The following is a 13,262-nucleotide window of genomic DNA, read 5'->3' as shown; positions in this document are numbered from 1 at the left end:
ACCGGTGGCAGGGCGTGGTGTGCGGGTGGGACTGGGGCGAAGAGCATTCATCGTGTCTCGTAGGCGGGACACATAGCCGGCTGGTGGTACGGCAGCTGGGTCCGCTGTGGCAGAGATGAGGTCGCCGGGGAGGCGCAATGAAGTGCCATAGACCAACTCGGCTGTTAAGCAACCCAAGTCGGGTTTGAAACCCGATCGGATCCCTAGAAGGGCAATGGGGAGGACTTCGGTCGACGGGACTTGAGGTGACGCCCGGAGGGCGGCCTTTAGCTGACGGTGAAGCCGCTCCACCATCGAAAATGGTTAAAAATTGGGCTGTTCGGTGCAGCATACTTTAAAAGCGATAAAACCCCCGTGCCGGGGAACAAGTCAAAAGACGACACAACACACAGGCACACAACACACTGTGCCTGTGTGTTGTGTCGTCTTTTGACTTGTTCCCCGTCACGGGGGTTTTATCGCTTTTAAAGTACGCTCCACCATGCCATTGGAGGCTGGGTGGTACGCGGTAGTACGAATCCGTCTGGCACCCAGTATGTTGGTGAGGCTGGTGAAGAGGGCGGACTCAAATTGGGCGCCCCGATCCGTCGTGATGATGGAAGGAACGCCGTACCGCGACACCCATGTTGTTAGTAGGGCCGAAGCGACGCTGGCCGCGGTGGCGTCGGGGACCGGGGTTGCTTCTGGCCAACGGGTGAAGCGGTCAACGATAGTGAGCATGTAGCGGTGACCGTTGCAGATTGGGAGCGGGCCCACGAGGTCCACATGGATATGCGCAAAGCGGTCGTCGGGGGGAAGGAACTGGGATGGGGGTCGATGGGTGTGTCTCTGTATCTTGCAACGCTGACAAGAAAGGCAGGTCTGGACCCAGTGCTTGATTTGCTTGCGCATGTTGGGCCAGACGTATCGCTGTGTAAGCAGGCTTTGCGAGGCTCGTATCCCGGGATGGGAAAGGTCGTGGTAGGCTTGGAAGAGGTGACGTCGGAGTGATGCAGGTACGAAAGGCCGTGGCCGACCTTGAGACGTATCACAGGCGACAGGCCGGACCGAGCCAGGCAAGGCGACGTCGTCAATTGTTAAGCCGGATGTGGGGTTGGCGCGGTACTATGCCAGCTCATCGTCGGTGAGTTGGGCTTGCGCCAAATCGTCGAGAGACGGTGGGGATGCCGATCGTGTTGACACGACTGAGGGCGTCAGCTACCAAATTGACGGCACCACTGATGTTCTGGATGTCGGTAGTGAACTCTGCTACGAATGCAAGATGTCGAATTTCCCGGGGACTATATATGGTGCTGGCGGAGGCGAACGTGTAGACGAGGGGTTTGTGGTCAGTGAATACCGTAAATGTGCGACCTTTCAAGAAGTGACGAAAGTGCTTGATTGACAGGTACACGGCGAGAAGCTCTCTGCCAAACGTGCTGTAACGCGTCTCCTGGGGCTGAAGTTTACGGGAGAAGAAGGCCAGCGGTCGCCAGGCCCCGGACACGTGCTGTTGTAGAGCGGCGCCAACGGCTACGCTGGACGCGTCCACCATGAGCGAGGTTGGGGCGTCGTGGCGTGGGTGGAACAGAAGGGACACGGATGCAATTTCCTGCTTGATGGTCTCAAACGCAGCGGTAGCTTCTTGTGTCCTCAGTAAATGAGAAGGAGATCTGCTGCGCTTGGAAGTGAGCAGGGCTTCGAGAGGGCGGAGCTTGGAGGCAAAGGATGGTATGAAGCGCCGATAGAAATTTATGAAGCCCAAGAACTGGCGCAGCTTGGTCACCGAAGTGGGCAGAGGAAAATCTCTAATGGCGGCGACTCTAGTTGGTAGTGGCCTGATTCCTTGGCAGCCGACGCGGTGGCCAAGGAAATCGAGCTCCGAAACGCCAAAATCACTCTTGGCTGCGTTCACGATAACATCGCTGTCTTGGAGGCGGGAGAAAAGGGCGCGTAGATGTTGCTCATATTCTGCAGGAGAGCAGCTTGCGACGAGGATGTCGTCAATGTAGGCATAAACAAAAGGATGATGTTGCCGCGGATGATGTTGTCGACGAACCTCTGAAAGGTCTGGGCGGCATTCCTCAATCCGAAGGGCATCCTGAGAAATTCGAACAAGCCAAAATGGGTGGGAATGGCTGTTTTAGGGATTCCTCTTCGGCCATGGGTACCTCGTGATAGGCACGAACGAGGTCGATCTTGGAAAATGTATTGGCGTCTTCCAGCTGTGCAGCGAAGTCTAGAATATGGGGGATGGGGTATCGGTCTGGAAGCGTCCCTCGGTTCGGGGCACGGTAGTCGCCGCATGGGCGCCAGTCGCCGGTCTTTTTCGGCACCATATGTAATGGCGAGGCCCACGTGCTGGATGATGGTCGAATTATGCCGAGCTCCAGCACATGTTCAAACTCGGCCTTCGCTACTTTGAACTTTGCAGGTGCTAGGCGACGCGGGCGGAAATGATCTGGTGGGCCGCGGATGGTGACGTAGTGAAGAACATCATGCTGCACAGGCTTGGTCCAGTCCGGCGGTTGGGTAAGAGCTGGGTACTCCTTCAATATGGAGGCGGAGGGCAAGTCTGGAGCAGAGGAGGACAAGACGCGCAATGGAGAAATCGACAGTTTGAGGCCGTGAACAGATATGGAAGTAGTACGGTCTATCAGGCGCTTCCCGTTGACATCGACGAGCAGCTTAAAATGGTTCAAGAAGTCAGCTCCAAGAATGGCTTGAGTGACGTCTGCTACAAGGAAAAGCCACTAGAAATCTCTTCGCAGCCCGATGTTCTCGGTGAGAGATTTCTGGCCGTAGACGGGGATAGTAGAAGCGTTGGCGGCCTTGAGAGAGAAGAGATAGGGAAAAACGGCTGCTGGCAGGAATGACGCTGACCTCAGCACCTGTGTCGACTAGGAACCGACTGCCATTGGCACGGTCGACGATGTGAACGAGGCGGCTGTCGTCAAGTCCACTTGCCGCCATTAGTGGGAGGCCGGCGGGTTTCCCGTCCAGGTACAAGGAAGCAGGCAATGATTGGCGTTCGCACCAATGCGACGGTGGTACCAGCAGAGGCCGCCTGAACTGTCCAACCGAGAGTGCGATCGGCGTCCCGTCGGTGGGCCTCTGCGGTGTAGAGGGCGGCGCGGACTTCGGGATCGCGGGCGGGTGACAAGTGACGCGACAAGCTGCGTGAGGTGGCTGATCTGATGTGCCATCACCTGAATGTAGGTCGCTCAACAACGCTGACTTGGTGGGGCGAGGTGACCTCCATGACCGCGTCAGCAAGGGAAGCAAGCTCGTCCAGGGGTAGGTACGACGCGGTGGCCAGAACCATTTGGACGTTAGTTGGCAGGCGTTGCATGAAAAGTTGGTGCAAGAATCGGTCACCGGCTGCGGAAACGTCGTCTCCCAAAAGCTGCTTCATCCGACGTGAAAGCTGCGTTGGACGCCTATCGCCGAGCTCTTCTGCGGATAACAACTGCCTGAGGCGCTCGCGGTCAGATGTGGAAGTGCGTCTGAGCAAGGCAGCCTTAAGTCGGTTATACGGGTTCTCGGGTGGTGGGGAGGTGATGAGATCGTGCACCTCTTCGGCGGCGGTTGGAGACAGAGCCGAGATGACGTTGTAGAACCGGGTGGTCTGGGAAGTGATGCCGGACAGATGGAACTGCGCTTCGGCTTGGGCAAACCAAATGGCTGGATTACGGTTCCAGAATGGAGGTAGTTTGACGGCGACAGCGGTTACGTGTGGTGATGATGGCGTCGCGTTGTCGCCTTGAGACATCGTCGGAGAGGGTTGGGATTGTTCAGACGGCCGGGTCACCAATGTAATGGGCAAATGGGCACCAATGTAATGGCACAAGACAGTACGCAGAAGTGAGGGAAGATCGGCAAGCCGAACAACGGCCCGAGCTGGCCGTGCAGTGGTGTTTTATTAACCGCGCGCCTTGATCATTGGTGCGCGGGGATGATGATGGCGATGCCGCTACAACCCTATGGAATTTTTTTATTCGCACACGCCGCGGGAACAACGTGGAACACCCTTGAGAGATGTATATCAGAGTGTTCGTTGACTCTCTGCATTTAGTGGTGTTTTTTTTAATGCATAAAGATGATCCAGTGCTTTTTAACGAATTAAAGTTTGTCGTATTTTTAGTATAAGGCGGTCTACGGGAACCGTGAAAAGGTTGCTTCTCTGAATGCTCACGGGCTTGTTATCCGCTAGAAAATTATGTTACGTGACGAAGTTGTATCTAGGGAACCTAAAGAATTCAAGAAACTGCTTCAGTGTAATGTGGTTCGTGAGTGGTGTGCGAAATTCTACAACGTGTATTGCCGTCTGCTAGCGTGCTCTGGACTGTGGCGCCACCACCGTTCACCTCGATTGGAGTGGGCGGTCCTCAGTTGACATTTTCTCCGCGTTCTTTCTCACATTTCTCCGTCGTGGCGAACGGGGTTCTGCAATCTCGCCAGGCCTGGATACTTTGGTTTGTTCTTGGGTCGGCACCAAACTGAGCTTGCGCCTCGCAGCTGCGTTCGCTGTTCTCAGAAGCTGTTTGCATCTCATGTCTGCTAGGGTCCTTCAGTATTGCAACCGTTGTACGGGGTGTTTTGGCCGCACCAAATTTTCGAAAAATGGAAAGAAAGTGTGCATAGCGTCGTTTTAATTTTGGCGTCAACCTACATAACGTAGCAGCCAGTAGGGCGACCAATTCACGCATATGTTACAGTTTTCGGTTCAGGGGTCTCCCGAGAAAGTGGCACACTTGGGTAAGAGAAATAGTTAGCAAGTATTTCCTCTTGGGATCGTGCCTATGTAACATCAGCTAACGTGTATTAACTTAAGTGTACGCCTGCATCCCAAGTTAGAACTGTTAGGAATGAAATTGATGTTTGAGCTATAAGAGAATGGCAGTCGCATTAATCAGTGTGAATGTATTATTCAGGCTCAAGGCAGGGGGCCACACTGAATGAGTAACACAGAACATCTGCACGGGCGCTACAGATGTCAACGTTTAATAATTAAATGTACATTTATATACATCCTATTCATCGCGTAGTTTCATTCTCTTTGTCACGTATTGTGTGAATGTGTTTCAGGAAAATTTATTGCACAAACAGAACTACGCACACACTGTTAAACTAAACAAATAATAACACGATGAAAACAAACTGAAGCTAAAGGAAGTAAGTCAATGTGCAGTTACGCACATATATACGTGCGCATACGTGCACTGTTCGCACACGTGCGCATACGTGCGCATATACGTATGTATATACAAATGTACAATATATACAAGCGAAAACCACAGTATATTTACACTATGTACAGTCGCTATATACGTCATTTTACGTTTACAAGAACGGTGCGCATAGAAGCTCTGTTGCTACACAGAAACATTCATATGCAGACGAAAGCCCAACGTGATGTCATCGACTGGGTTTATCTTCCGTTCTTATATTGTGTCACGCAGTTCATCATGACGGCTTGGTTCGTCCCTCAGTTTCATGTTCCTCTTCACTCGGGGTCGACAAGCTCAGGCAACATGTATTCCAGATAAAAAAATTTCACTTCAAGAAGAAGCATTTGCCAAAATTCTTCATAACGCTCAATATAAATCACCTTGAGGTCAGACGGTGAACGCACAGCTAGCTTGCAGTACCTTCAGCAAGTGATAAATAGTTGCGCTTGAATCTGATAGAAATAGTTGTGCTACTTCGGTAGCTGCAGTATGTTTTTGTGGTTTACCTCGATGGAACGTGGGTTGCACTGGCACTCTCTGCGCCTGTCAACAAAAGGGGCGGCGTCAGTTATGGAATCGAGGGAGCACGAGTGTACAAACGGCCAGTTCGATGCCTCCGCGGGAGCGGATCCTCTCAAGTAGCTGTCGGTAATGGGACATGGCCAATCTGGGGTCTGCTAGAGGCATGTCGTTGGTCCCACAGTGTAGGACCACGACACGTACACTGGCAGGCAGCAGGTCCACCTCCTCGATGAAGTCTAGGATCTGTCCTCCGCTCAGGGACATGAACATCGTGGCGCCGATCGAGACATGGGATCAAAATGATGGTAAAGGTATTTAGGTTGGGAATCACCAAGGACAGCAATAGTATGTGCATAAAGAATATACTTCCTTTGAATCCTCGGTCTGTCACTCCTGGCGGCCATCGTGGAAGAATATGCTGGAAGAAAGGGGTTCGGGCGACAGCGAAATTAAATAGGTACTAACAAAATCAGAGGCAGACAAAGAAAATGTAGGAAGTAGGGTTATTTATTTACTAGTGAAAAGTTAAGGGCTCCTTATAAGGAAAGTCAAGGGAAAGTTAAGGATCCCCCTGTTCTTTAGACACTTTGTAGCTCAAGGGAAACGGTGTGCGGGTGTAGTGCTGCGGTTACCGTATCTGTCTGGAGATCGGAAGGCCCGGATTCGATTCCTGGCGTCAGCACCTCTTCCTCCCCCCCCTCTCTCCGAGTTGTTTGAATTCAGTGGTTTCAATTAATGTAATGCCAGTAAACTTATTTCACAAAGCGCTACCATTTCGAAGTACGCAATGGAAACACGGCAGTCTTTGGCGGAAACAAAGGAATCCTCAGGAAGCAAAGACTGACGGCACCCAAACAGACAGCAGGAGAGGCGCACACGCCTATCATGTGTGTGTGGATTTGGAACGGGTCCAGTCATAGCGATGTGCGCATGCACGACATCATGCGCATTGCTGCATTTTAGAATACCCAATGTATGTATGGTAGCCCACGACAGCAATCTCAAACATTCTATGGCTGTATTTAGATTGGTCAGACAGCGACACCTTCGTAAGTCACAGTATTGGCGAATTCGGGTGGTCATTTCATGGCAGTCTGCCTAGCGCTCAGAAAGTGCCACAGGCACATGAGACTTGTGACTGTTTCGCTGTGACTAAGCGAACATGACTGCTTGGGATCTCTTAGAAAAATTGCCACGAAATGACCACCCGAATTGGCCATATGCTTTTCGCCGAAACTGATCCCTGACGTGCCATGTAACGCATGGACGAAGAACGCCAATACATGAGCTCAACTGACGTGCACTGCTAATTGCTAAGGCAGGACAGAGTCCAGTATCATTCTGATTGTAGCCTTGTAACGGAATCAAACTTTTAAATTGCGAGACCAAGTGAAGTGATGCGAGAGAGCAAGTGATGTGAACTAGCAGAGAGAAGCTTTTCTCGGTGGCGCCACCCCTTGATCTAGGCCTTCACTTTTTTGGTATATTTTCAGTATATGGGGAGAGTCAGGTAAAATTTAATAGTACATCCTGTACTAGGAATCATAGGCTATACTGGCGTCAATATGATACGGTAAGTTGGGAGTGACTTTCCCGACTGAGAGCAATGGGCGCAGTCATGTGATTGCAAGAACTTCAGTTTGGTCTGTTGCATTTTTGCGTACAGCAATCGCTACATGTTGGGTCAGCCTTAAACCATGCTATAACATCACTCTGTACAATCAATTGCACCTGACCTACGATTACTCCTACCTTAAAGGGTGAACCACATGGTGCGACAACCAGTGCTATCTTCGCGTCGCGCGACGCATGTCTTGTGGCGCCAAGGGCCAGCGATGCCGCTCTCTTTGTTGACTGCGCGATGTCGCAAGCGACCGACTCTGCTCGATATCTGTCGCGGCCTGACCGCGCGTTACCAGAAGAGCGGGCGCGATTCACCAATGGGGACACAGCGGTAGTGACGTCATCAGGCGCCTGTTTTTGGAAGTGTGGACCATGCGGGCAAGGTTTGTTGGACCCGGTCACTGCTGCAGTCATGGCGTCGAAGATCTTATCGACTGACATTAACGAGTGTATTATCGAGGAAGTGCATGCACGCACCCCTCTTTGGGATCTTTCGTGTAATACCCCTGTCACACGGGCATTTCGATCCTTCTCGAATCCGATCTGCATCGAACTTCCCGAGCACGCTCGAATTTTGACGCTGCTACACGGCCACTTTCAATGCGCATTGAATGGTTGACCTGTGCAAATGAATAAACGGAACTCATTAATTTCGCGTTTCCTATATAACAGCGATATTAGTGGTAATTTATCGTATACCGATGTAAGCATCATTTGTAGCTTCGCGCGCATGTCCGTCTTAAGTTATGACAGTTCACCGGGGTCGAGGATGCAAATGGCGGCCGTCGAGCCGTCTTGAAATTCTCAATCCTGTTATGGGAACTGTCTTGAGTCAAGCAGGATCTAAGTTCGATCCTGCTTGGAAGCGGCCGTGTAGCACCATCCGATCTGCATTGGGTTCAAGCAGGTTCGGTCGAGAAGGATCGAAAATGCCCGTGTGACAGGGGTATAAGGAATACAAGAACAGCCAGATGAAGCAGAGACTGTGGGAGGAGATCGCTGAGAGTCTAGCGGTTCTCGGAGTGACTTGGAGCGGTAAGTGCTCGCTACGCCAAGTGTAGACGCCATTTCACTAACTACGTTCAATTTCACTGCAGTTGAGCAAGTGCAGGGTAGGTGGAAGAACCTTCGCGATACCTTTGCTCGCAACTTCAGAAAAAACGTGCGGTGCGCAGCGGAAGCGCTGCGGAAGTGCTAATTAAGTGGCCATTTTTTGATAGGCTCATGTTTTTGAATACTGTAATATCCGTAGGAGAGTAAGTACGGATGCAACGTCGGTAGCTAATAATGATGTACCGTATCTCGTTATATTCTTGTATTATTGTTTCGCCGGCGCTTCCTTCATCTAGCCAAGTAGCAAAAGAAAGTCTTCAATTTTCTCATGTGATCCTCCTTGGACCAGAACCTCTGGAAACGTGAGCCCTCCTCAAGATGATGTGCTACTACCAAGCACTTCACAGCATGAGGCAACTATTGGAAGTGTAGAATAACCTGAGACAGCGCAAGATATTTTACTGGGAATGTATGCGGGCACTGACACAGTGGCACACACAGACGGGAACGATGCTCCTGTACGGCCTCACGCACCTCCTCCAAAGAAAAAGAAGAAACCAGCACAGGGAAAGGACGGAAACAGCGTGGACGTGGAGATTGCAAAAGTTGACAGACGCTTAGAAAAAGAAACAGACGATCATGAATATTTTTGCTTTATCGCTCTGTGTGGCAATGCAAAGATGCGATCAAGACAAACTTATGGATACGACGATCGAAAGTATGCAAGTCATTCGAGGTTACCTTTAGTATTTTTAATGGCAACATCAGTACAGCCTTTATAAGTTGCGATCTCTAATAAGATTCCCACAACTGGCGTGGAACCAGTGAATCTAAACTCCTAGCTACTTTTAGGAGTTTGAACTTAATGCATAGTAGCCAGAACCCACTACTTTTGCACACTGTCAGTACTTGGGGAAATCGTTCGAGAGACCATAACTTTCATATTGTTGAATAATAGGATTGAGCCTTACAGTGCAATAAAAGAGATGTCTACGTTATTCCAGAATGTGACGAGTCTTTGTGTTCCCTAGATGTGTTTGTTTCGAAGTTTCTGTTTTACGGCATTGGCTGTACCACTCCCGCTTGCCTCCACTGGAAGCTGGCAGCTCCCTGTCCAAAGAAATAGTCTTTGAAAGCATCACGCACTGCCATGGCATCCGATCCGTGGTTGCGAGCACGTGTTTCTTCTAGCTGGAGCATCTCCCTCTCCTTGTGCCGCATTCCTTCCCTGATATCGCCGAGCTTGTCAGGAACCACGCGTGAGGATATTGGCATTTCGCTATCATGAAATTGTGCAACACGCAGCACGCCTTCTCAGCTTTCACCGCATTGTCTGACTTCAACTTGATGGAGCTTAGGAGGAGTCTCCATCTTGAGACCAGTATTCCAAAAGCGTTCTCAACGCAACGTCCCTGAAGAAGAACAGTCTCATATATTAGTATGTGTATTGCTCCCATTGGCACATAAAAGAAGCTTGCTGAACCCTATAATCCAGTGTTGGGGTAACTTGTTACTGGAACTAAGCTACTTTTTTTTCATAACTTTTAATTAAAGACCTGCTTTTGAGCACCGGCAACTTCTTGAGGAACTCGTTCCTTTGAGGTAACTTTGTCAAAGTAACATAAGGCAAGTTTCTTTTGTTGTTCTTTTGTGCAAGTGTCTTCAATTCTGATTTACAAATAATGCAAGCTGCGTCCTCCCCCTCTAATGAGACCACAGTCATGAGTGGCCTTGTTGTATCCGTGTACAGCACTGCTACCTCCACTCCCTTGTTGTTGCATGTAGAATGTTACAAACTGTGTTCTGGCTGTATACAAGGAGACTCAGGTGACGTTCATGATAGAAATAGGCAGTGTATTTATAATAGCCACTTTGTAGCAAGATTAGATGCCACACTTGACACGGTTCTACGAAACCATACGCGCAACCATACGGTTCTACGAAATGTGCGCAGAGGACAGCAACCCATCGAATCTAAAATTCTGATGCATGCTCTGTGCTTGAATAATTTTATTACAAAATCAAAATCATTAAATGACACCTTGCAGAAGTATATAAAGGTATGTTTCTTTCATTACATTAAATACCAGTACTATTTTGACAAAAATGCCTACCGTCAATTTTGAAATTAAGATCTGAATTAATTATAGAAATGTCGAAAACTGAATATTACGGAGCAAGTAAATTGAAAGTACTTAACTACAAGTTCATTTTCATAACTAGTAACTTAGTCACTAGCTATGTCATTAGGTAAATTGGTTATAAGTTAGTGATGCTATTAGTTCAATTAACTCGTAACGAGTTCCTTTTGTCCAGAAACTTCCCCAAAACTTCCAACGAGTTGACGTTGCACTAAGCCATACTGCTGCAGTTTTCATCATGTGACCCACAGCGCTGCATGTTATGTAGAGTCATGTTATGTACAGTCATCATGTTATGTAGAGCGGAATGTATTTTTATGGTTATTCATCCGATGCATGTTTTCACTTTTCTTGTTATTCCACAAAGACTATGATTTAATTCTTGCAACCAATATTGAAAGAATGAATTCACTAACCTGACACGGCTGAGCCTGTAGTTATAGACACGCCTTTTATCTGTAAGGCCTCGTCGTGGAAATTGGCGCAGAGAGTCTGGGCGCAGCTGGAACGCCTCACATCCCACAAACACATATGGTGCGACTCTGTTTGACAGGCCCGGCGTCGGGAAATTGGCGCCCCCATCGCCCGGCAGCAGCCGCAGTAGCCCCCTCCTGCACTCACGGTTGGGTCGCCGCAGGAGGGAGACCCCCACGTATAGCTGTGCGTGGCTTTCCCGTGTCTGGGGAAAGGGGGATCCTGGCAGTTGAGTGGACTCGGAGGTTGGTTTGGACCCTTCGGGGCCCCTCCGGGAAAACAACACACTGCTTTGGCCCCTGCTTCCTACAGACGGGTGATCCTGGAAGGCCCGGCCGGGACTATCCAGCTAGTCGCCATCTCACTTTCATTACTTTTTCTTTCTTCTCCTCTCCCTCTGTCTTTCCTCCTTTTCACCTTCTTTGGCGGCAAGGGTCAACCTTGGGCAGTCTTTTCACTCTCCAGAAGCTGCACTTGGGTATAGTGCAGAGGGATGTGTTTATGTGCAGAGCATGTTCCCTTGGTTGGGGTCGGTGGTGGCCGACACACCTACTGCCCTGAACACCATATATTTTTGCATGGACACTCAAACCTCTAAAAGACGTGATCGGCCTCCTAAAAGAAGCCGCAATGAGGCACTAACTACGAATCTTCTTAATGTGACTCAAGAACCCTGGTTCCCAAAGTTTCTTATCCTACGCTCAGAAGACCAGAACTGCCCACTCGAAAAGATATCTCCCTTTGTGACTGCAAAGGCTCTAGAACAGTTAATAGGGAAATCCCATGAGGCCAAAAAGCTAAGAACAGGTGACATTCAGGTTCTAGTTCAGACAAAACAACAGAGCGCAGCCCTCCAATCACTAAAGAAAATTGGCGATGCAGCTGTATCTGTCACAGCACATCGCACTCTGAACATTGTAAAAGGTGTGATTTCTGTGGATGAATTGCTCCCATGCTCAGATACCGAAATCGAAGAAGGCTTACAAGATCAGGGAGTCGTGCTCGCAAAAAGAATTGTAATGCGCAGGGAAGGCAAGGAAATACCAACTAAGCATGTAGTCCTGTCCTTTCAGCTCCATACACTTCCTTCTTCGTTGAAGGCAGGATACATCAACTGTCAAGTAAGAGCATATGTTCCTAGCCCGAGGCGCTGCTTTAAATGCCAACACTTTGGACACAGCTCGCAGACCTGCAGGGGACATGCAACATGCCCAAAATGCGCTGAGAAAGACCACACACCAGAGCCTTGCCAAAGTAACGTAAAATGTGTAAACTGTCGTGGCGAGCACTCCGTCTACTCCAGGTCGTGCCCCCGATTTCAAGAAGAAAGACAAATCTTAATAATAAAGACAGAGCAAAACATCACATACAAAGCAGCTAAGACACAACTGGAATTTCAGAAAAAAGGCACTTTTTCCGAAGTGGTGCGCAGGGGAGTGGCACCACTCGGAGTATCTGTGGAGACCCAGACTCCTGGACCTCCACTCCACACTCCCCAAGGAAAAGAGAAGGCCACGGAAGTGCCTCAGGCTGGCCAAACTACCAGCCCAAACGGGACGGCAACAACCTCATCAGAGGTTGCTGGCTCCCCTTCTGTTTGGGACGAGATTACAAGCTATCCGTCCCAAGCCATAACAATGGAAGTTGACGACGACCACCGCTCATCACAGAAGTCGTCGTCGAGTCTTCCAGCTGGTTCTTCTCAGGGGAAGGACAAGCGGGAGAAGTAGGTGGTAGAGGTAGAGGAAAGCATAAGGAGCAGCAGAAAATACCCCCACCAAGAGTACAGGCTCCATAAAGCCATGCAAAGACAACACAAAATTCACATAAGATACACACACTACACAATGCAGGTGTTCCTTTTCCTCCTCCTAATTATCTTAATGAATCCTAGCAATATCCTTAAGTGGAATTGCCGAGGCCTGCTCGCAGATATAGATGATGTTCACGATGTTTGTGAAACACACACTGCCGCCTGTATTTGCTTGCAGGAAACTTATCTGAACCCCTGTAACCCTAATCCATTCAGACAATGGAATCTCTTTAGGAAGGACCGATCCAACACAGCACGGGCTTCTGGAGGTGTCGCAGTTCTGATAGGAAAACACCTTCCTGCAAGGTACATTCCACTAAACACAACACTTGAGGCTGTTGCTATTCACATTTGTCTCGATAATGTAATAACTGTATGTTCTCTTTATCTTCCACCTTCGATAGCTGTTGAACAGAAACAAATAGA

At 49.4% G+C, this 13,262-nt stretch overlaps 2 protein-coding genes across 2 annotated transcripts; one reads left to right on the top strand and one right to left on the bottom strand.

Moving 5' to 3' along the window:
• Positions 1 to 3,184: 3,184 nt before the first annotated feature.
• On the bottom strand, positions 3,185 to 3,751 carry LOC135372077 (uncharacterized). Its single transcript, XM_064605800.1, has one exon. It carries the CDS (start codon positions 3,749 to 3,751, stop codon positions 3,185 to 3,187), a length of 567 nt encoding a protein of 188 aa, XP_064461870.1.
• Positions 3,752 to 11,601: 7,850 nt separating this feature from the next.
• Positions 11,602 to 12,753, top strand: LOC135372076 (uncharacterized). The gene has a single exon (XM_064605799.1). The coding sequence runs from the start codon at positions 11,602 to 11,604 to the stop codon at positions 12,751 to 12,753; it is 1,152 nt and encodes a 383-aa protein (XP_064461869.1).
• Positions 12,754 to 13,262: the final 509 nt, after the last annotated feature.

The sequence above is a fragment of the Ornithodoros turicata genome, unplaced genomic scaffold (assembly GCF_037126465.1).
Source record: "Ornithodoros turicata isolate Travis unplaced genomic scaffold, ASM3712646v1 Chromosome13, whole genome shotgun sequence".
Classification (NCBI taxonomy): Eukaryota; Metazoa; Arthropoda; class Arachnida; order Ixodida; family Argasidae; genus Ornithodoros; species Ornithodoros turicata.
The sequence above is the reverse complement of the archived record's forward strand: the minus strand, read 5'-3'. Positions and strand labels throughout refer to the sequence as shown.